The sequence below is a fragment of the Tamandua tetradactyla genome, chromosome 8, assembly GCF_023851605.1.
Source record: "Tamandua tetradactyla isolate mTamTet1 chromosome 8, mTamTet1.pri, whole genome shotgun sequence".
NCBI classification, from domain to species: Eukaryota; Metazoa; Chordata; class Mammalia; order Pilosa; family Myrmecophagidae; genus Tamandua; species Tamandua tetradactyla.
In genome coordinates, this window is record NC_135334.1 from 88,647,226 (window position 1) to 88,672,749 (window position 25,524).

Below are 25,524 nucleotides of genomic sequence, written 5' to 3' on the forward strand. Positions count from 1 at the left end.
TTTTCAGTCCTTTTAAGCTTCAAAGTTTAGATTAAGATAAAAAACAAGAAAGCAAAAACTTTGAAATGGAAAGTTCAACAACAGAAAAGGGAAAATCAGTTCTGTTATAATTTCTATATCACAATGATGCCATTTCTATGTTCTATGGTTGGCTCCACTCTCTTAGAGTCAACTTTCGAAAACTAAAATACAAATTGTAAGCTTTTCCATCCTCTTAAAAGAAAATAGTATAGTACATATTTTTTGATTTTTAAGAACCTTTAATTTTTCCTACATTTTGTTCAACTTTTTATTTCACATATTATTATAGAAAACCATTGTTAGCAAAGAATTTAGGACTGAGACTATAGTAACAGAAATATCTGTTACTACAACTATCCACAAAAGATTCACAACACTCAATTTCAGTACATCATGCAAAGAAAACATCTCAATGTAAACCATGAAAAGTTCTAGCACAACTTGTGTTACAGTAATATTTTTAAAATCTTATTTAGAAGTCAAAAAGAATACCATTTGGAATCTGCTTTGCTTTGTTTTTAGAAAGGGTATGTGGAAGAATCAGTGTAATTCAAAGGTCTAGGTACCCTTCAATATTCCTGTACTTTTTTTTTTCCTATACTTTTTGCTTAAAATTCAATCCTTATTAATTCAACACACTGGAACACAAAATGATATCAAGATGCTAGGCTACTATTCTCAGTTCCTCAAATCATTCTTTCATGTTGATCATCTTCTCAATATATGCAACTAATAAAAAATACTGTTATTAGATTTATCAAGAAAAACAATACAATATAAATTTTCTAACCAAAAAAAAACAAAAGGCTCTAATCAGAAAAAGTTTAGAGGTGAAATAGGAAAAAAAGTTAGTCATTACTGCTTAAGATATGCTGTGCAGGACAGAAACACTTAAAGAATTATAGCTCCACAAAGTTTTCTGAAGTATCACTATATCCTCCAGGAATACATATGGTGTTTAAAAAGGAGTATCTTAGAACTTGAAGTTAATTTGAAAATAATCAGTTAAAAAGCTCATTTTATATATAAACAAAAATATTTTTAAAAGCTCATTTTTCATAATAAGTACAGCTCTCCAGGAAGCTTCTAAATGCAAAGGAAAAATCAACTGAGATCTAGATACCCAACAAAGAGCAAATCATTTCTGTGTATGGCAGGTATGGGCCAACTTTTTCTATAAAGAGGCAGACAGTAAATATTTTTGGTCCTTGCCAGTCATTCGGTCCCTGTTGCAACTACTCAACTCTGCTACTGTAGTACAAATGAATGGGTATGGCTGTGTGTAAATAAAACTTAATTCACAAAGATAGGTGGTGGGCTGGGTGGGTTGGGTTTGGTCATGGGCTATAGTTTGCTAACCCCTGGTATATAGTAAGGGTTCAATATACTTTCTTTTTTCAAAAACTGTCCTTTGAACCATATTATAAAAGAGAGATAATACATGATGATTCAAGAGAGAGAAAACATGCCACAATACTTACTTTGTGAATATTCTTCTCCCATCTGTGGTGGGTACTCTTCATCCCAATCAACAACATCATCATCTGTAAGCACCACTATGTGGCATTCTCGTTCCCCACTTTGGGCACTAGCTACCATAAGAGGGAGGATCATTTCTTCCAGATAAAATTCAAATTGTCTACGAGCACCATCATTTGATAACTCATGCATTAAAGCACCTGAAATGAAACACAAAAATATTCTGATTTTGATTTTTTTTTTTTTTAGATGATTGTTAGGTAAATAAAGAGCAGAAGCAAAGCACAAACAAAACTCCAGCATATTTTAGTACCCTTACAGATAGTATACTGGCTACTCTCCAGGCACCAAAACTTTTCCTAAGGAAAAGTTGTTAAAGAACTGTAGACTCTTATAGCAAGAAAGGACAATTCAAAGTACCCATCAAGTCTCCTCATTTTACACATCTTGAAATAATTTGCCTAAGATCAAAAAAACAAGTTAACTTACAAAATCACAATTAGAACCCCATTCCTAGCTTAGAGTACTTTTTATTATATTGTCTTCCATGAATATATGCCATTACGATATGCACAAATATATAAGATACCTTTTAGATAATCTCTATGAACTAAAATAGCTATCAATTCTCTCTCACACATGTTCTCTCTTCCAGTAAGTTATTCTGAAAAAGCATTAAGATTCAGGGTAGAAAGAGAAGTGAGAAGAGAAGGGTCAACTGGGTTTGGGATAAGGAAGGCAAAAGGTCAAGCAAACCACTATCTGATACAGGAATTCCAGAGCAGACTTGATCCTAGAATTGAAAGGGGTGATAGAATACACTTCACTGTCCTTCAATATAGACATAATGAATCACTTCAACTTCTCAAATACACTGCTACAAACTCATCTGCAATGACAGAACCTTTCTTCTTCTACTCCTATTTTAACAGCAATGTCTAATTTCCAACCTAAGGTTCTACAATCTCAGGATCTATTGTTACTACATTAGCTTGGGGCAAGAAGTTAAAGAAGCAAACCAGTGTGGAGAGGGGGGTGGGGGTGGAGTGGGGGGTGGGTGGGATGGGAGAGTAGTGAAGAGTGTGGAAGAAGGATACTAGAACTCACACCCACAGTCTCCCAAGAGGGAACTTTTTCCCTACAAACCCTTTTTTTGTTTGTTTGTTTTAAATCTCCCTTTAGAGCTAAACTTCTAGAAGTTTTCCATCTCAACACACTTTCCTCTAAGTTCTCAGCCAAACCAATCTGGTCATCACTACCATGACTCCATCAAACTGCTCTTGCTAAGGTCTCCAAATGACCTCTATATTGTTAAAGACAATGAACATGTTTTTAACCTCTCAGGTAAACCTGATATTACTACTTGAAACACTCTCATTCCTAAGAATCCTAGAAATCTCTCTATTTTCCTTGTCCCTCTCTGGCTGGTCTTCCTCAGTCTACTGTGCCAACTCTTTCTCCTCTAGCTGTTCATTAGCTGGGATTTCTCAAGATAATCTTTTCTTTTCTCACTCTATGCTGACACGTCCCAAATTGATTTCTAGTTCTGTCTTCTATATTATAGACACATTATCTCTAGTTACCTTCTAGAAATCTCCATCTGGATGCTACTTCACAGGCATCTCCAATCTAATATAACCAAAATTGAAATGATCATCTCTGCCTCTCTCTGCAGTATATTCCAAATCAGTAAATGAGATCGTTATCCACACAAGCTCTCAGAATCATCTCAGAACAGTGCTGAGAGCATATGCTATTAAATAATTGTTGATTAATTAATGATTCCCTGATTTCTCCCTTACCTCCTAATTCAATGACTCCCCAAGTCCTATCAAGTCCACTTCCTAAGCATATACTGAATTGTGCCATTTCCTTCCCTGGCTGATGATATTTTCCAAAGATGGCCACAAAACATCCCATGCCACATGTTCTTCTGAAACATGACCTTGCCAACCACTCCCTGAGAGATGTAGTCTAATTCCCCTCTCCTTGACTCTAGAGTGGTCACACTGACTTGCTTGTAACCAGGGGCGCATGGCAGAGGTGATGGTGCATGTCTTCAGAAACTAGGTCAGGAGACCATTTCTCTTGGTTTCTGAGAACACTTGCTCTCCAAACAGAACCTCTCTGACCCCAACAGCCCCGGGTTTAAAGAAACCCAAACCCCATGGACAGTTCATATGTAGGTACTCTGTTCAATGGTCCTAACTGGAAGCACCGTTTTCCCATTCCAGGTTCCAGACACGTAAGGGAAGAAACCTAAGCTTTTTGAGTCACTCCCAACCTTTCAATTCTTCACAGAAAGAGCTCCAGACTTTGTGAAGCACAAATAAGCCACTTTTCACGCACCTTAGCCAAATTCTTAACCCATAGAATCATTAAGCATTATAAAATTATTGTGATTTATGCTATTAAGTTACATAGCACCAGAAAACATTCCATATTCATCACCTCCATCTTGATCCAAGTTATCATTAGCTATAACTGGAACTACCACAAAACCCTTCTAATTACCTTTCCCCAACATTTGCTTTTGCCTCTCTATAATTCAATTTTGTCTCAGGAAGATCTAATTATGAGTCTGCCTCTTGGCTATACCTTTCATGGCTTCAGCTATCCTTAGAATCAAAGACCAAAATCCTTAACATGGTCTGTAAGGCTCTGTCATGTGAAAAAGGTGGTTATAGATCAGCGTGTATGGTCAGTCCTTTTCTTAAAAATATTTTCTTTAAACACTATCCATACTGTTGGCTTCCACATATTAATATCTAGCCCATATCTCTTTTCTCAGCTTTAGATACATACACCCAATGTACCCACTTAACATTTCCATGTTACAGAGTAGAGTATTTCAAACTTAAAATGTCTGAAATCAAGTTTGTAAATTTCTGTTCCCATAAAGTCTCCCTCATTTTAATTAATGGCAACTCCACCTTTCCAGTAAGGTCTTCTTCTCTCCTACCTCACATTCAATAAACAAGAAAATCCTGTCACCTTACCTTCCAGTATACTCACAATTTGACCATTTATCACAGATTCCACCCTGATCCAAGCCACCTCCATCTCTTAGCTGGGTTGCTGCAATAGCTTCTAATTGATCTCTTTGCTTCTACCTTAATTCACTTTTCAGTCCATTTATAACACAATAACAAAGTCAGATCAAAACTATAGCACTGCATAACTCTACAAAGAATTCTGTGTGAACAGTGCCCCCATGAAAGGGTACAACATGATGACCTTACAGATCATGGCATCCCTCTGTTCCAAACCCTATAGTGGCTTCCTAGCTCACTCAGAGTAAAAGCCAAAAGCCTTACAATGGCCCAGTGACCCTGCATCATCGAGCTCTCCTGTTACCTCTCTGGCTTCATTTTTTACTACTGACATTCTCACTCACTTCAACTATAAGGCCTCCCAGCTGTGCTCAAATATGACAGATAAGCTTCTTCAACACTTGTACTCATTGTTTACCTCTGCTTAGAATTCATTGAAATTTTCCATTCCAGTGATAGCTTCCCTGGCCTCTCTATTTCCTTTACTTATCTTTTTCTTCCTTTTTCTTCCTCAGCACTTATCACTATCTAACACATCACCATATATTAATTTGTTTACTTGCTTATTGTCTGTCTTCTTAAATAAAATCTAAGCCCCATTAGAACAGGAAGTTTTACCTGGTTTGCTCATGCTGTATACGCAAAACTTAGGGCAAAGCTTGGTACCGCGTGGACAGTTATTAAAAATTTTCTCAGGGAATAATTTTTTTATTTCCTTCCTACCTCTCTGGTCTTGTTCCTCACTACTTTTACTCTGTCCTTCTACTCTAGCCTCCACACACGCTGCCTTTCAGTTCCCTAAACATGTCATGTTCCTTTCTACTAAAAATCCTCTGCAAATACCATTTCTGCTACCTGGTCAGCTATTTCCATTCTTTGCCACTGTCTGAGGTCTCAGCTTTAATGTCACTAACTCAGATAATGATTCTCTACAGTCCCTCTGTCATAAATTTCTTATAGCATCTAATTTCTTCACTGCCTTTTCACAGCTTTTAATTACTTGTTTTGAATATCTTCCCACTAGACTGCAAACCCTATAAAGGTAGGGACAATATCTGTCTTGTTCACCACTCCATGTATTATATGCTTGAAACTCACAAAAAGCTTGATTAAGAAGGAAAGAAGAAAGGACAAGTTAAATGATAAACTAGAAACACACAGCTGATACTTAGGAGAAAGATGAGAGTTAAAGAATTGGGAATCTTCAGTACATTGGTAATATCTGAAGCCACAGAAATGAATGGTATCACTTACAATAAGTACACAGATTCTCTTAGAGAGAAGATAGCTAAGGACAAAATGGGTAGGAAACAATCACATTAAAGGAATGAGAAACCAGGGAGCAAGTAAAAGGATGATAATCAGAGAGAACCAATAGAAGGATGGCAAAGATCCAAATGAAGAGAATCAAGAAATGGATGACAATAGTAAAAACTTTAAAAGACAGGGATGCTAGAATGACCACTAAATTTAACAGTGTTCAAAATCTCGTGGGCAATTCAATGACATTGAAAAGCTACAAAAAGTGTTATTTGAAAACAGGGTCAATTATTATCAAGAAATATATGAGAGGGCCACGGTGGCTCAGCAGGCAAGAATGCTTGCCTGCCATGCCAGAGGACCTGGGTTCAATTCCCGGTGCCTGCCCATATTAAAAAAAAAAAAAAGAAAAAAAAAAGAAATATATGAGAACCAATTGAGAAACAATTATAAATAAACAGGGGTCCATGAGGTGGCTAAATTTCTTATTGTATGCTAGCAGTAAGAAAATGTAAACATATTCTATACACAATATCAAAAATTCAAAATATCAAAGAATAAAATCAACACCAGAGCAGAAACTATATTGAAGAAAATGATACAAGTCTATCTAAAAGAGGACATAAAACAAAAGTATGAATAAATGGAAAGACATAGCATTTGAAGCAAGAGTCAACACAGTAAATATGTTAATTCTTCTAAAATTAACTTCAAAGGATTCCAATGAAAATCCAATTTTATTTTAATGAGTTTTTTTTTTTTTTTTGGAAAGTCTCAAATGGACAGAGATCACATTTGGGCATGTATGAGCCTGAGTGTTACTATAAATGGAGAAAGGGGACAAGAAGTAGAATACGATCCTAAAAAAATGCAAAGGAGAATGAAACAATTTGTTTATTCAATAAAGTAAAAAAGGTATAGTTCTGTTCTCAACCTCCAAACTGGTCTAATGCCACACTTTGAGAAAGAACAAGGCTGAATGTAAGGTGAGAAAGAGAGAAAGAATGTACAAGTGTAGCCCCTGTTTCCATGTAACTAACTCTAAAAGCAGGATCTGCCTCTGATCTTCCTTTCCCCTTTTAATCTTTGGTTGTAGTCCCATTGTTTTCAAAATTGACAGTGTCTTCCTTCTCAATTGGTGCTTTATTCAGACTTTAAATTTCATTATCCATCACACCTTCACCTAAGGACACTATATTTTTCATTTCCTTTGGCCCCAGGCTCTCATTCCAAAATTCACCCTGGTTCTCAAAACTGCCTCTGGTTTACAATGCTTATCTGGAAACAGAAAGCAGATATTGAAGAAATCTATAGCCTAGTTAGGGAGTGCTACTACTTAACATAGCTTTCCTTCAGCACATGGTAGGTTCTACAACAGAAGACTGACAAGTCAGTTTCTCCAATTCCAATCTTTCTTCCCGCTGAACATGACATTCCTTTTGATTGGAATATACTTTTCTCTCCTCCAGAAAGCTTCCCCAATCCCTTATATGCTCTTTAGTTCCCTATTCTTCCTTTAATACTAAATTGTAATTTACTTGGCTTTCCCACTACCCTGAAAGCATCATGAGAAGAGGGATCTTGTCTTCTTTGTTGGTTCCCTTTTAAATACCCATAATCTAGTATAAAGTGAGTGATCAAAAATATGTAGAATGGCTGAATATTATATAACTATTAAGAAGTTATTAAAGGGTTATTTACTAATGTAATTAGTCACAAATATTTCCAAAGGCAAATATTATAAAATGGCATGTATAATATGATCCTTTGATAATTTTCTTTTAATTGGCCTTTATTTTCTAATTTTGTCATTTTTTTAATAGCAAACCCTTATTTAACACCATGTACCAGGCACTAGTCATTTAATCATTACAATAACCCTATGCAATATTATTTGTCACCATTCTAAAGATGAGAAAACTAAGAAACAGGGTTTTAAGTAACTTGTCGTAGAAATCCAGACTCTCTATTCAAGGACCACTTAGTACTTAACATGATTTATTTTTAATTAGAGAAGATGTGGATTTACAGAAAAATCACACATAAAATAAAGGGTTCCCATAAATCATCTCATCATATTATTATTAACACCTTGTGTTGGAATGGTACATTTGTTACAACTGATGCAAACACATTTTTTATAAATGTACAATTAACTATATAGTCCATGGTTTATCTTAGGGTTCACCATTTGTATTGTGCACTTCCATGAATTAAAAAAAATTTTTTATTCTAGTAACATACATATGACCTAATATTTCCCCTTTTAACCACATTCAAATATGTATACTTCTTCTTTAAATTAATTGACAAACAGTTATTTCACGGTAAAGTGCCATTCCAAATATTCAGTAAAGGGATATACTTGCAGGAAAAAAACCACTTTGGGACTCACATCTATACCTGCAGTATTCTTTTATACTTTTACAAGATTACTTCTATCTCTTCAAATTCTATATATAGTTTTTTTTCATAAGATTTTTTAGAATCTTTAAAATTTTATTAACTTATAAGTAATCTGGAAACAATCACATATTATTTAAATGCCAAAAGTTTAGGGAAATCATATTATATACACTTTACATAAATATACTTATCTTTAATTCCAAAACAAAAAAGAGACTTAATAGTGATGACAAGGTAAACTATGTCCAAAGGAATGCAGAACTAAATTCCAGATCATCTGCAGAAATTCTGATTTTTTGAAATTCTGAGCATCATCTCAATTTACTATTTAATTATATAGTTTAATTAAAATGGTTCCATGAATAAAAAGACCAAAACTTGAAGTTAAACATCTATACTTAGAATAATTAATGCTCATGGTTTCACATGGAAACATTTTTTGAAGTATGAAAAAAGAGCAACTTCGATCAAGTTTACAGTTGTGCACTCCTATGCAACTATTTGACTTTAAACTTTTAAATGTCATTTATAGAAAAATGGACTTGGGGTCAACCATCCACTTGTTTGTTCTACCTACTGGTATCAAAGTTTAACTACCCACTTGTTTGTTCCACCTACTGATATTTTCATGGAGACATAAAAAAATGTTTGGCAAAAATAACATGGTATTAAGGAAGAGATTTAATAATGCCTCAGATTTTCAAGGAGTTAGATCATAACCGGGCATAAAGAAGGTAGTTATTCTAATGTATAAAGTAGGTGCTTTAAAAACTTAAATAAAATTCTCCATTCACAGAGTTTCTAGCATACCAATCTTTGAAAAGTTATGACACCACTGCACTAAGTTAGTGTTGAGCTTACGTAATGTTTGGGACTATAAATCAAGTGTAGGAAACTTTTTTTTGGTACGTTACATTTCATTCTGTTTCCATGTGAGTATTTCCTTATTGTAGCACCATTTGTTGAATTTCTGCTTTTGTTTGGTTTTCCATTTGTTTGTTTGCTTGTTTGTTTGGGAAGTACATGGGCCGGGAATCAAACCTGGGTCTCCCACATGGCATGAGAGAATTCTACTACTGAACTACCCTCATACCTCTGTAGGAAACTTTTAATGGAAAAATAAGAACCTTATTTGGGAACTAAAGACCTTCCATAATCTGCCCCAACGGTTTGCTCCCATTTCCTTCTGCTCTTGATATAAAGTTTACACTCCAACTCAGTTATTTCCAATATATACCTTTTGCAACTTTACTTCAAAAATCTCAACTCTTAGAATAACTGCCCTACTTTTCTCTTTCTAAATCATTCCTATTTATTCTTTAATGCCTATTCCCTCTGAACTCTTCCCTTATCTTTCTAGCCCACAATGACTCTTCCTTCCTCTGTACTTCTTCAACCACTTAATATCTGTGCTAGTTTGAAAGGATGTATGTACCCTAGAAAAGCCATGGTTTAATCCTAATCCCATTTTGTAAAAGTAGCCATTTCTTCTAATCCCTATTCAGCACTGTATGCTTGAGACTATAATTAGATCATCTCTCTGGAGATGTGACTCAATCAAGAGTGGTTTTTAAACTGGATTAGGTGGAGGCGTGTCTCCACCCATTCAGGTGGGTCTTGATTGGTTTATGGGAATCCTATAAGAGAGGAAACATTTTGGAGAGAGCAGAGAATGACATAGCCATGAGAAGCAGAGTGCACCAGCCAGCGAGCTTTGGAGATGAAGAAAGAAAACACCTCCCAGAGAGCTTCATGAAGTAGGAAGCCAGGAGACAAAGCTAACAGATGATGCCGTGTTTGCCACATGCCTTCCCAGATGAGAGACAAACCTGACTATGTTCACCATGCGCCTTTCTACTTGAGAGAGAAACCCTGAACTTCATCGGCCGTCTTGATCCAAGGTCTCTTTCCGTGGATGCCTAAGATTGGACATTTCTATAGACTTGTTTTAATTGGGACATTTTCTCAACTTTAGAACTGTAAACTAGCAACTAATTAAATTCTACTTTTTAAAAGCCATTCCATTTCTGGTATATTGCATTCTGGCAGCTAGCAAACTAGAACAATATCCAAACCAACATTTAATAATTCTTATATACTGCTTTGACTTTTTTCTGTATAATCACCTTTTCTTTCTAAGGTAGCATGGTGTAATAGTAGGGAGGTTGAGGATGAGGAGGTGATGGGAGAATACTGATCAAAGAGCTGGGATTCAGTGCTCTAAACCCTGCTTAATGTTTGCATTTCATGGATGAAATCACTTAAGCCTACACACAAATGAAGACAATGATCAATCTAAGAGCTTTAATAAGTAGCTGTTTTCAGAATTATTTGTATCTTCCATAGTGATCAGGATATTATCTTACATGGTACGTATAAAAAAACTAGAAACTTATAGATGATCTATTGGAGGAGTTAAGCCAAGTCACAACACTTGGCCAAAGATAGGGCTTTCAAGGTGAGAGTAAGACTGACAACAAATGAGAGAAGAAACAGTTGAAGGGGAAATCTGACAGGGTTTATAAAAAAAAATAAATTATTAAAGTTTAAAAGAAAGGTCTTGGAGCCTTACCCCAATCAAGATATCACAGTGAGAAGCTTCAGAGCTCCATTTCCCAGAGAAGCTTCGAAAAATCTTCTTTTTTCAAAGAAGATTTTCAAAAACGGCAGAAACGTTTTTCTCAAAGCTCCAAAAAAAGTTAAAGCATTGCAGTAACAAATATACATATTCAAAATGCTCAATGAACTCCAAACAGTATAAATCCAAACAGACCCACATCATAATATATTATAATCAAACTGACAAATGTGAAACATAAAGAGAGAATACTGAAAGCCAACAGTGAGAAGCAACATTTCATGTAAAAGGAAACCTCAACAAGATTAAGTGCCGATATCTCAACTGAAACCGTGGAATGAAGAAGACAATATGAAGATACATTTGAAGTATCTAAAAACCAAAAACTGTCAATCAAAAATTTTATATCCAGCAAAACTGCCTTTCAAAACTGAGGAAGAGATTAAGAAATTCCCAGACGATGGAGGTGTCCAAGATGGCAGCTCAGTGAGGGGTGGGATATAGTTCATCCTCCAGAGCAGCGAGTAAATAACCAGGAACAGTACAGAACTGCTGGGGTCACATCAGTGACCGGACACACAGCGTACACCAGTCTGGACAAGCTGGGCCAACTGCAATCCTACCCAAAACCATGAGTCCCCCAAGCCACAGAGGCTGGTGCCCTTCCCCCACAGGTTGCTTCCCAGAGGGGACAAGAGAGAAGAGACTTTACTAACAGCAAGGGTCTGAGCTCAACCAAGCTTCAATTGTGGAGTCAATTAACAAATTCTGACTACTAAAAATAGGCCTCCAGATCAACTGAAATTCATGTAAAAGCTGAGGTGGCTGTTTTTTGCCCCGGCACAGAGCGGGCAGGGCTGCTGGATAAAGAAAAAAACCGAAAAACAAAAAACAGAGATTTTTTTTTTTTTTTTTGAATCGGACAGCACAAAATACTTGAAATAGTCTGGGCCCTGAAGGAAAGGAGGGGACACATAGAACCTGAAGATACACAGAACAACATAATAACATAAGCTCTTGATTGGCAAACCTGAGGAATTGGGGTCCTGCTCTGAAAAAGATATTTTTTTCCTTTCTTTTTTTGTGGCTGTGTTTCTACAGCTTAACTGCTCTTTGGATACAACTGCAAGGCTTCTCAAGCTCCAAATGTCCCAGATAAGGGCAAAATTAATCTTGTCTGTGCGCTTGTCTGGAGGTTGTGCCTTCCCCAGGAAAGGAGTTGTGCCCAACTCAGTTGGAATTCCTCCCTCAAGGAATTCAGATCCCAGGATCTGGAAAACTGAAGTGATTAAAGCCAGCTTACAACCTCTCCTCCATCTCAACCACGCTCCTAGCAGGGAGAGTCTGCTGAAGTTAAAGGCACCACATCACTTTATGCTGATAAGACCTGCAGGCAGACAAGTGCCACATGCTGGGCAGGATAGGAAAAAGTTTAAAGACTTCACAGGGAAGTCTTTCAACCTGCTGGGTCTCACCCTCAGGGAAAACTGATGCAGGTGACTCCTCCTGAGAGGAGGCCAGTTTGGTCAGGGAAAATCTGACTGGGGTCTGTAATACCTAAATAGACCCTCCTTAAGGGGGAAAAAAAGGGCACCATACAGGCAGGGAAAGAAACAAGAAAACAAGAACTGAAAATTTCTGATCTGTTAAACAAAAGCTAAGCTAGAAGTTTAGAATAAGCTGAACTGGGGCAGGCCACGGTGGCTCTGCAGGCAAGAATGCTTGCCTGCCATGCCAGAGGACCCGGGTTCAATTCCCGGTGCCTGACAATGTAAAAAAAAAAAAAAGAATAAGCTGAACTGAACATCAAAGAACAGATAGGGTCATCCAGCAAGAAAATCCTAGGTAAAAAAAGTGAAAACAATCTCCACAATAAATTAATTAAGGAAATTAAATGTCTAGATGCCAGCAAAAAATAACAAATCATACTAGGGAAATTTAAGATACAGCTCAGTCAAAGGAACAAAACCAACAATTCAAATGAGATACAGGAGTTGAAACAATTAATTCAGGATGTTAGAACAGACATGGAAAATCTCATCAAAAATCAATTCAATGAATTGAGGGAGGATATAAAGAAGGCAAGGCACAAACAAAAAGAAGAAATCGAAAGTCTGAAAAAACAAATCACAGAACTAAGGGAATGAAAGGCACAGTAGAAAAGATGAAATAAACAATGACAACCTACAAAGTTAGATTTCAAGAGGTAGAAGACAGGATTAGTGACCTGTAGAATAGGACATCTGAAATTCTACAAGCAAAAGAAAATATAGGGAAAAGAATGGAAAAATCTGAGCAGGAATTGAGAGAACTGAATGACAACAAGAAGTGCACTAATATACGTGTTGTGGGTGTCCCAGAAGAAGAAGAGAAGGGAAAACAAGGAGAAAAATTGATGGAGGAAATTATCACTGAGAATTTCACAACTCTTAACCAAAAAACAGAATAGATATAGACATACTCCAAGACATTTACTTATCAGAATGTCAAATGTCAAAGAGAAAGAGAGAATTTTGAAAGGAGCAAGAGAAAAGCAATCCATCACATACAAGGGAAGCCCTGTAAGACTATGCGTAGATATCTCAGCAGAAAACACGGAAGAGAGAAGACAGTGGTATGATATATTTAAAATACTAAAGGAGAAGAACCGCCAACCAAGAATTCTATATCCAGCAAAATTGTACTTCAAAAATGAGGGAGAAATTAAAACATTTTTGGACAAAAAAATCACTGAGAGAATTTGTAATCAAGAGACCAGCTCTGCAAGTACTAAAGGGAGCACTAGAGACAGATAGGAAAAGACAGCAGAGAGAGGTGTGGAGAAGAGTGTAGAAATGACCTGTACTATCAGCAAAGGTAAAAAAGAAAAAAAAATTAGATATGACATATAAAATCCAAAAGGCAAAGTGGTAGAAGTACTGCCCTTACAGTAACTTCTACCTAAAGTAGAAATGTTTATGGATTAAACTCCCTAATCAAAAGACACAGACTGGCAGAATGGATTAAAAAACAGGACCCATCTATATGCTGTCTACAGGAGACACATTTTAGACTCAAGGATAAACACAGATTGAAAGTGAAAGGTTGGGAAAAGATATTTCATGCAAACAACAATTAGAAAAGAGCAGGAGTAGCTATACTAATATCCAACAAATTAGACTTCAAATGTAAAACAATTAAAAGAGACAAAGAAGGATACTGTGTATTAATAAAAGGAACAACTCAACAAGAAGACATAATAATCATAAATATTTATGCAACGAGCCAGAGTGCTCCAAAATACATGAGGCAAACACTGAAAAGAGAAATAGATGCATCTACCATAATAGTTGGAGATTTCAATACCACCCCCCCTCATCAATGGACAGAACATCTAGACAGAGGATCAAAAAAGAAACAGAGAATTTGAATAATATAATAAATGAACTAGACTTAGACTATTTATAGAACACTACACCCCACAAGAGCAGGATACACCTTTTTCTCAAGTGCTTATGGATTATTCTCAAAGATAGACCATATACTGGGTCACAAAGCAAGTCTCAAAAATTTAAAAAGATTGAAATCATACAAAACACTTTCTAAGATCAAAAGGAATGAAGTTGGAAATCAATAATAGGCAGAGTGCCAGAAAATTCACAACTATATGGAGGCTCAACAACAAACTCTTAAACAACCTGTGGGGCATGGAAGAAATTACAAAAGAAATCAGTAAATATCTCAAGGCAAATGAAAATGAAAGCACAATATATCAAAATTTATGGGATGCAGCAAAGGCAGTGCTAAAAGGGAAATTTATTGCCCTAAATGCCTATATCAAAAAAGAAGAAAGAGCAAAAATCGAGGAATTAATTGTTTACTTGGAAGAACTAGAGAAAGAACAGCAAACTACCCCAAAGCAAGCAACGAGAAAGAAATAATGAGATTAGAGCAGAAATAAATGAAATTGAGAACATGGAAACAATCGAGAAAATCAACAAAACCAAAAGTTGGTTCTTTGAGAAAATTTATAAGATTGATGGACCCTTACCAAGGTTGACAAAAAGAAGAGAGAGGGTGCAAATAAATCAAATCAGAAATAGAAGAGAGGACACACACACTGACCCCTCAGAAATAAAGGAGGTAATGAGAGGATACCATGAATGACTTTACGCTAATAAACAAGACAACGTAGGTGAAATGGACAACTTCCTAGAAAGGCATGAACAACCAACACTGACTCGAGTTAAAAACAGACAACCTCAACAAACCAATCACAAGTAAAGAAATTGAATTAGTCATTAAGAAGCTCCCAAAAAAGAAAAGGGAAATAGCTTATAAATCTTATAATAGGAGGCGGTTTCCTAGGTTTTACACCCAAAGCATGAGCACTGAAGAAAGAAATAGATAAACGGAAACTCCTCAAAATTAAACACTTTTGTACATCAAAGAACTTTGTCAAGAAAGTAAAAAGACAGACTACACAATGGGAGACAATATTTGGAAATCATATATCAGATAAGGGTCTAGTATCCAGAATATATAAAGAAATTTTTCAACTCAACAACAAAAAGAAAGACAACCCAATTACAAAACGGGCAAAAGACATGATCAGACAGACACTTCTCAGAAGAGGAAATACAAATGGCTAAAAGCCACATGAAAAGATGCTCAACTTCCCTGGCTATCCTAAATGCAAATCAAAACCACAATGAGATATCATCTCACACTCAACAGAATGGCCGTTATCAACAAAACTGAAAACGACAAGTGCTGGAGAGGACGTGGAGAAAGAGGCACACTTATCCACTGTTGGTGGGAATGTCAAATGGTACAACCACTCTGGAAGGCAGTTTGGCAGTTTCTCAGGAAGCTAAGTATAGGACCGCCATATGATCCGACAATACCATTGCTAGGTATCTATTCAGAGGACATGAAGGCAAGGACACAAATGGACATTTACACACCAATGTTTATAGCAGCATTATTTACAACTGCCAAGAGATGGAAACAGCCCAAATGTCCATCAACAGACGAGTGGCTAAACAAGCTGTGGTATATACATACGATGGAATATTACACAGCTATAAGACAGAAAAAAGCCATGAAGTATTTAACAACATGGATGGACCCTGAGGACATTATGCTAAGTGAGATTAGCCAGAAACAAAAGGACAAATACTGTATGGTCTCACTGATATGAGTTAACATTAATGAATGAACTTGGAGAATTTCAGTTAAGAACAGAGGCCATCAGGAGATAGAAATAGGGTTGATTTTGGATAATTGGAGCTGAAGGGATCTGACTGTAAAATTTCAGAAATGGACAGCAAAATATACCTAATTGTAGCACAATAATGTTAGTATACTCAAATTAAGCTGAATGTGAGAATGTTAGACGGAGGAGGGCTGGGGGCACAAATGAAACCAGAAGGAAAGATAGACGATTGATTTGAGCAGTGAATAAAAAAGTATTTGCAAAATCCCCTTGGTGAGAAAGGAGGAAAATTCAACTTCCCCATTTGGAGAATTACCGATATTCTCGCAAGCAGTAGGGACAACCAAATCAATAGGCAGAGCCTTCGATCTTGGGGTTTGTTCATATGAAACTTATCCCTGCAAAGGCTAGGCTAAGCCTACTTAAAATTAGGCCTAAGAGTCACCTCCAGAGAACTTCTTTAGTTGCTTAGTTGTGGCCTATCTCTCTCTCAGCCAACACGGCAAGCAAACTCACGACCCTCTCCCTCTCTACTCCCAGGGGTATAAACCTCCCTGGTAACATGGGACAGAAATCCTAGAATGAGCTGAGACTCAGCATCAAGGGATTGAGAAAACCTTCTCGACCGAAAGGGGGAAGAGAAAAATGAAACAAAATAAAGTGTCAGTGGCTGAGAGTTTTCAGAGTTGAGAGATTATTCTGGAGGTTATTCTTACACATTTCATAGATATTTGTTGCTGATAGGGTGACGCAAGAATTAAGACAGACACAGATTTCTGAAAATGAGAGCAGGGGACTCTTGAACTTCTAGAGCCAAGAGCCCTTTGCCAGTTTTGCTCCAGCTATTTGTTAGTGGTTATTTCAAAAGGCAGGAGGAAGTAACATCAAGTTAATCTTTAATGTTAATTACAATTATGCCAATATGTAAAATACAAGAAAATGCAAAACCTTTTAAGCTAAATTGTTTAGCTGTGGAATCTCTTCAAAGAATAGCACATTCTGCCCCCAGCCTTTCTACCCTTCAAAACTTCCTTGTAGGAGACTAGCTGTCTGCAATGTCTACAAGAGCTACTTGACCTAGTATTCCGGGTCACCGTCTCAAAGTTTAGCCTGAAAGTAAAATGGTCTGTTTCCCACAGATATTCCCTTTTTAATTTAAGGTATATTAGAGAGGCTAGAGGGAAGTGCCTGAAACTGCAGAGTTGTGTTCCAGTAGCCATGTTTCTTGAAGACGAATGTAAAATGATACAGCTTTCACAATATGACTATGTGAGTATGAAACCTTTTTATCTATGTCTGATGCTCCTTTTATCTATGATACGACAGATGAGTAAAAAAATATGGATTAAAAATAAATAAATAATAGGGAGAAAAATGTTAAAATAAATTGAGTAGATGAAATACTAGTAAACAATGAAAGGGAGTGGTAAGGGGTATAGGAAAAAAATAGGGGGAACAAAGTTTAAAATATATTGAGTAGATGGAAATAAGTGGACAATGAAAGGAAGGGTTAAGGGGTATGGTATGTATGAGTTTTTTCTTTTTTTCATTTTATCTCTTTTTCTGGAGTGATGCAAATGTTCTAAAAAATGATCATAGTGATGAATATACTACTATGTGATGATATTGTGAACCATTGATTGTACACCATGCACAGAATGTTTGTATGTTAAGAATGTTCATGTTTGTATGTTGTTTTGGTTTGATAATAAAAAATAAACAAAAAAAAAAAAAGAAATTCCCAGACAAACAAAAGAAAAGGAGTTCATCACCGCTAGACTAGCCCCAATGAGATGTTAAAGAGAGTTCTCTGCAGGTTGAAAGGAAAGGATAATAGACATTAGATCAAAGATGCATGAAGTAATAAAGATCCCTGGGGAGGGAAATAATAGTATAATTATAAATGTCAGCAAGATTGTATTTTTGGTTTGTAACTCTTTTCACTTCCTACAGGATCTAAAAGGCAAATGCATATAATGTAATAAGAAATCCCTGTTTTGGGATTCATAAAGTATAAACATCAATTTGTGAGAAAAACTACATGAAGGTGGGAAGGTGGAGAGGACTATAAACGTAGTTTGTGTATTCTATTGAAATTAAATTGGTATTAAAAGAAATGAGATTGTTACAGGTTTAGGATGTTAAATTTAATCCCATAGTAACTACAAAGAAAATACTGGAGAATAGGCAAGCTCAGGGAGTCAGAAATTAGAGTACAGGCTGCCAGGGGCAGGAATCAGGAAGAACAGTGAGTTAATGCAAAATGGATGTACGATTTCTATTTGGAGAGAAGGGAAAGTTTTGGTATTGGATAGTGGTGAGGGTTCTGCAACATAGTGAATGTGATTAATCCCACTGAACGGTATGCTTGGGAGTGGAGGTCAATATGGGAAAATTTATGTTATGTGTATGTCCCTACAAATTTAAAAGAAAAAAAAAAGGAAGAACAAAAGAGATGACAAAATGAAATACATGATTCTAGATAGGATCTAACAAGGGCAGAGAGATATATCTCAAAGAAACAATATTAAGACATATAAAACATTGGAATGTAGGTATGCTATATCTTAAATTTCTTGAAACTGGTAGCACATTTTAAGTGGTTACAAAGATGAATATTCTTGTTCTTAGAAACTGCACAGGGCAGGATTAAGTGCTCAGGATGCATGATATAAACAACCTGCACTCAAGTGTTCAGAAAAAGAACTGATAGAGAAATGGACAGACGGATTGAAAGAGTGCTGTATGGGTAGATAAAATGATATGGGGCAAATGTGGCAAAACATTAAAAGCGGTATATCTGAGGGGATAGGGGTATACCGGAGTTCCATGTATGGAATTTGTATTATTTCTGTTAACTGTCCTGTATGTTTGAAAGCATTTAAAATTTAAAAAAAAAGGTTTTGGAAAATTGCACAAGGAAACATAAAGATCTCTTTAGGCTTCCTATAAATAATCTCCACGGTACCAGAAGGCTTTATAATTCAATTAAACACAATGAGGTCTAACTATGTAAATAGTACTATTTAAGGCTTTTCATTCTAATATGTTAGCTTTAGAAACCATTCATACATAAAGCAACATACTTACTGAGATCTCTACATTTAATAGTACTATATTCAAAGGAGATACAGAGATAGTCGCATGCTTCTCTCAATTCAGGAATAGATATGCCATCAGGACAACGGATTATTCCTGTCTTATAGTAATCCTGAAATAAAAAAGTAAGGAGTGTATAATATATCTGGATTGTGAGGGAGCCAAAATTTATTGAAACAACATTTTCAAAAATAGTAGTGCTCTGATATTTTAAAGTTAGGTGGAATCTCAGTTCACCTAACAACTTTTTGATTATACAGATAAGGAAAACTGAGGCTCAGGTGGCTTATACAGTCATACATTTATTTAATAGCAGAGGTAAGATTAGAACCCAGGTCTCCCTATTCCTTATTCATCTCCTCTCACTACTATGTCATGGTAACTAGTATGTATTTCCTCCATGAAATTATTTTTCTACACATCTACCATAAATTTTTAGAACATTTTTTAAAAAGTAAAGAAGCACAATTAAAAATTATCTAGAAAATTCAACAAAATTTAAGCTTTTTAATTAAAAAACTTTAACTCTTACCCAAGTATTAAAATATGTAAAATGATGCAAAATTAGGTATTGTTCTTCTAAACACTATTCTTTGGTATTTCCCATATTATTATAAATAATTAATGGAAAGTATTTTCCAGATCTAATTTAAAAGTTGTTATGGGCTGGAATAGTGGGAAGATGGCAGAATAGGACAGATCAAGTACATCCCTGCTCCAAGGAACAGTTAGAGAAGGGACAGTAAGGCAACCGGGATGGCGATTCCAGGATGTAAGTGCCATGGGAGGGTCTTCTACACCACAAAGGGAAATCCTGATTGGAAAAGCTGAAGAATTGAGACACAGAGAACCAGAGACCGTCCAGCTAGGGCAAACAACCTAACACACACCTTTCAAAATGGAAGCCCAGAACCTTTAGGAGTGCATGGACAGGGAGATGGGAATTAGGAAGTAAGCCAAGCCATGTTCCCTGAACACACTACCCTCACATGTGCCGCCCACACCCCATGACTGCCCCCATACACAACAGATCTGAACCCCATCACCTGCCACCCACAAGGCCCTCCAAGCACTCCAGCCACTGCACATCCCCACCTTACGCATGAGTGTGCACGCTTGCCCCAGCCCAACCCACCTCTCCCACGCAAGCACACAGTCTAGCCTTGTCTCTCCCAAGACCTACACACCAGCACCCAACCCTTCGACCCCCACCTCACCCTCCCTGTCCCCTTCAGGCAGTTGCCAGCACGTTCAGGTTGCAGTGCTCACCTTCATACATACCTGGGCCAAACCCACCCCCAGCCTATACAGTCACACACCCAACCCTGACCCCGTGAGCTCTGGGCACATGTTCATCACTGTAAAATCCTCCCACATATGTGCACACTAGCACCACTGCCACGTCCACCAGCTCTAGACAGGCCCTGACCTGTACATTCCCACCACACCTGCTCCCAGCCAATACAGGCATAACCCCTGCTTGCTGCCCCTGAGCTCTGTGCATGTGCACACCAGAGCGCCTTTTTGTATTTATGTTATTTTACACACAAAAAAAGAAAAAAAAAAACAGGAGAAGTATAACAGAGAAGATAGGATTTAACAAATGAGTGCCTGTTGAATCACTGTATTGATATTTATTTTGGTCTCCAGTGTGTTGGAGGAGCTAGAAGGAAAAACAAAAAATCATGGAACTGTAACCTATACCAAAGTTTAAAATCTGTTTCTACAACTACTTGCTAAAATGTACTTGGAAATTTATTGCTTTTTTGTACATGTTATACTTCACAATTAAAAAAACACTAAAAAAAAAAAAAAAAGTTGTTAGGGGCTGGTCCCAGAATTACAGATGCCATATAAGTTACTCAAGAGCTGAGTCACAAAAATTTTTCTTGCTTGTCCATTCCAAATGGAGTCAAATGTAAGTATGGACAGACAAAAACTTATTTTTCAACATGCTTTAAAAATTAAGACCTATCTCAAGCTTCTTGAGGCTCAGAGCCACAGCAACATAGTTTCTAAGACTGCTACATCAGTGGAAGCAAAATGTCTTCTGGTGCTTGTCCAAGCACTAATAACCTGATAAAGATCAACAACATTTCCTATCTTTCTTCAGGGTCCTTCCTTACCAAAACTTCTTGAGGAAGTTCTATTTCCTGACTATGGAAAAAATTACCATACACTATAAATCAAACTTTTATCCCTGAGCTGAAATTATAAGTAGGGATATGCTGTAATATTAATTCAAATATTCTTCAAAATAAAAGGTTAAAACCTCAACAGGAAAAGTTAAAAACAAAGATGCTAACATACACATTTTGGAGGTGATTTTTAAATGTTCATAAGTTTCTATATTGCTGGTTACACATCAAAATATTAAAATTCAAGTAACCACATCATTCTTAGGTAGCAAAAATGATCAGCATATTGTATTGACAAGAATTAGGAAGAGAAGAGTAGTATGACTCAAGAAATTCTACTACTAAATCAGCTGAAAGAACTAGATATGCAGGCCTAACAGTTTAAGCAGCTCTTCCCAACGGTCTTACGTTTCTTTAGGTCATAAAATTCATTTTTTACAATTGTACATACTAAAATAAAGATGAATTAAATGATATTTATTTAGAAAAAATAAGATACTGCACAACTCCAAAGAGATATCTAATTAGAACTCTGCTCCATTCCAAGTACTTTCTCAGAAGGGGCCTTATGAACAAGTCAACATAAGAAACAAAAACTCACCAGAATAGCTCGAAACACAGTGGAGCCAATTCCCTCTGCCACCTCATACTCTCCCTTCTCGTTGGGGCGTGTAAAATTATGTTCTCTGCCAGACCCAAACATCCTATGATAGCAAATAATTGAGAAATATATCAATAAGATATTTCCTTCAAAAGGGAAAAATGATTTCATACACAAAAGTAAAAAAGAATTATAATTTGAGCATAAAGTAATATCACTAAATTAATTTAAGAATTTTTAGCAAAAATTTATTCTGCAAATATTATAAACAAAGTATTAAAAACTTCCCCTTTTTGATGGGAGGGAACAGTAATACAGATTCCCTATAAACAATAATAAAATTAAACCATTGCTGGGGGTTGAATCATGTCCTCTTCAAAAGACATGTTAGGTTGCAACCCCCAGTTCTAAAAGTATAAATCGATTATAAGCAGAACCTCTGAGGATGTTATTAATTAAGGTGTGACCAAATTGAACTGAGGATAGGCCTTAATCCAATGTGGATAAAGTCTTTATAAGCAAAGGAAATTGGACACAAAAAAGAAACCACTGGGAGTAGCCAGAAGCTGGAAGTCAATGGAACCCGGAAAAGAAAGAAGACATTGCCATGTAAATTGTCAAGTGACAGAAAAGCTAAGGACCCCTAAAGATTGCCAGCTAGCCAGAAGAGACTGATCCCATCCCTAAAGTAAATATGGCTGATCTTAGTATTTTACTCAACAATTTTCCAATTTAAATGGTTTTCTTTTTTGCTGTAACACAGAAACCTGTAATAAACAAAGCCTTTATATTTCAAAGTTTCCAAAACAATGCTAACTTCTTTTTACAGTTCCCATGGATATTAAATTTCATCCCCCAAAATATGTTGTAGTCAACTAATATGAAAAGAAGCCTTCACTGATTAAAAATAAAAGTTTTTTGGGAATCAAATGTTATGCAATTTTCCAAAATATTTAAACTTTTTACAAAGTGGAAAGATAATTTCAAATATCTAAATTTTTACTGTGTGTTTCTTTACAGTTTAGGTAATATAAGGCATCATTAACAGTATGAAGTTATCCTTCTAATAGCTTCCATCAAGAGACCTCCTACAGTCTAAACATACATAAAAGTCTGTAGTTCAAGTATTTTTTTCTCACAAATGTCAAATCTAGTGCCAATGTTAAATGAAAATATTTACCTACTTAACACGCATATAACACCATAATGCCAGCATTTATTCTATATTCTGAGACACTGAGAAATCTCACACACACACACATGCACAAACATATACACAAAGACATCCCAAATAGGTACTCATATCCAAACTAGAAAAAAAAGGCTTTTTAACCTCACATAAGCTTCAATATATGCCCCTTCACTTTATATGAGCGTGAACATACAAAGAATCTAATTAAAAGGTAACCAAACCCCCACAAAAAAAATTAAATAAAATAAAACAAAAAGGAAAAGGTACCCGATGCTAATTTTGGACACACTGAAAAATCAAGCCTATGTTGTCCATATACTTCTCAAACTGTGGTTTCTATAACTGCAAACTTTAAACTAGTGCTCTGGACCAGCACAAATTAGAAGATGATTATTTTTTTATTTATTTATTTTTTACATGGGCAGGCACTGGGAACCGAACCCAGGTTCTCGGGCATGGCAGGCAAGCATTCTTACCTGCTGAGCCACCGTGGCCTGCCCAGAAGATGATTATTATCTCCTTTAGTCTATTCACTCCAGTTGTTAATTGCATTCCTTTTAGTTTAGTTTAGTTTTTTATTTAGTATCTACATCGAATTGATAACTCATGCTGACTTTACAGCTGACCAAACTGTTGGATTTTTTCTTTAAACAATGTAGATATCTTTTATATTTGGTGGCAGAATTTGGGAGCCCAAATGTAGGAAATCTATTATCACTGTTAAATTTACTTTGTTATATTCAATCTACGATTTCAACCTATAGAGGTCTTTTGGTTTCCTTGACTTCATTAATTACTACATTTGCTATTCTTACAGTACTACAAAGAAAGAAATAAAACCAAGTTCAAGCTCTGACCCTATCACTCTCTAGCTGTATTAATTTAGGTTAAGTAATTTAACCTCTAAAGATCATCCCTTTCATCTGTAAAATAATAACACTGCATTGCAATAAAAACTACTTTTAAACGAGAATGAAAAACAAAATAATGGATGTGAAAGTGTTTCATAGTTAGTAATAAAAAGAACTGCAATAATACAAACCTGCCCAACATTGTATTTGGCTGTGCAGTAAAAATGGATGGGTCTACAACAAATCTAGTATTATCCACTATTAGTGTCACTCGTTCTGATGTCCTTACATTCCGAGCTCCTTCTTTTGCATTTTCATATACAAATACCATCTCCCCAGATATTTTACAGGTACCATCTGAACTTGACTGACTACTGTTTCTGCTGCTGTTCCCAGCACTGCTACTGGAACCATTTGGGGATGTTTTTTGAGGACGAGGACTACTTGGACGAGAGGAACTGTGATCTTTCTCTCTTTCTGAAAGAGAAAAGATGTTAAACAAGGTATTACAAATGTTCTTTAAAAAATGTATGATCCATCTACACCTTTAAAATCTTTTACTTAAAATTTTTTTAAATCACAGTATTCATGCTTTTAAATTTCAAATAACAAGCATTTCCAGAGAACACCATGAATTTATATTTCCCAGAAATAAAATCCAAACCTTCAAAATGTTTTCTAAAATAGTTAATCTTTGGTTGTGGACTTTTAAAAATATGTGTATAGCTGACTAATAACAAAGACTAAGATTAAAATTAAGGCAAATTTTATGTTATTACTCTAATTAGAAATAACAGAAAGCCAAGAAACCAAATATCCTTACACAAGCCAAATAAATAAGCTTTCAGAGTTAGTAAAAGATTAATAAGAATACCAATTTAAATTGTCCTAAATACTAGATGTATCAACACTATTCTGAAAATACAAAATATAAACAAACTTTGGAATCTCACTATGTTAATGAAGGCATTCAAAAAACCAGAGTTCACCTCACAAAAGGAAGGTTCAAAAGGAGGAAAAAAACCAATTCACGCAGGACAGGAAGTATTTATTTTTCCAAACGACTTTGAATGTCTATCACATAAAGTGATTTGAAAAGCTGATGATATACTGCTTTCTTCTCATTCTCACTTTTGTTGAATAAAGCAACGTATATATTTTATAGGATTACAAAACTATTATTCATAATTTTGGTAGAAAATACTATTAAAATTCAGAAAATTTCCTTTAAATGCTTTGATATTCTACAAAATGGAAATAAGGACTAAGATTTTGTAATAAGAAGTTTCCTTTAGAGGCTAGATCACTACTTTAAAAGGTGACCTAGGGCCACAGTGGGTCAGTGGCAGGGTTCCTGCCTGCCATGCCGGAGAACCGGGTTCGATTCCCAGTCCCTGCCCATGCAAAAAAAAAAGGTGACCTAGAACGTACCTTCATCTCATCAGTTTCATCTTTTGCCAAATTCCTTCATGATTCAGGCTATTTAGAATGCTCTGTACAGTATTACTGATTATATAATTAGGTTTGTTATCTCTCCAGAGATACTCTGACACCTTCCTTTGATTGTCAGTTTCCACAATGCTATTGGTATATCAAAAGCAAAATTCACTAAAATGGTAAGATAATTTATTATACCCTCCTAGTCTCTT

At 35.9% G+C, this 25,524-nt stretch overlaps 1 protein-coding gene across 13 annotated transcripts in view; it reads right to left on the reverse strand.

Moving 5' to 3' along the window:
* BTBD10 (BTB domain containing 10) overlaps nt 1-25,524 on the reverse strand; it is a 169,361-nt gene that overhangs the window by 24,025 nt on the left and 119,812 nt on the right. For all 13 annotated transcript variants that reach the window (XM_077114053.1, XM_077114047.1, XM_077114041.1 and 10 more), the window contains 4 exons: nt 24,067-24,352; nt 21,833-21,935; nt 19,085-19,205; nt 1,503-1,700 (listed from right to left, as the gene is read on the reverse strand). In XM_077114053.1, the coding sequence (XP_076970168.1) occupies nt 1,503-1,700; nt 19,085-19,205; nt 21,833-21,935; nt 24,067-24,352 (708 nt within the window). The remainder of the gene's footprint in view (nt 1-1,502; nt 1,701-19,084; nt 19,206-21,832; nt 21,936-24,066; nt 24,353-25,524) is intronic.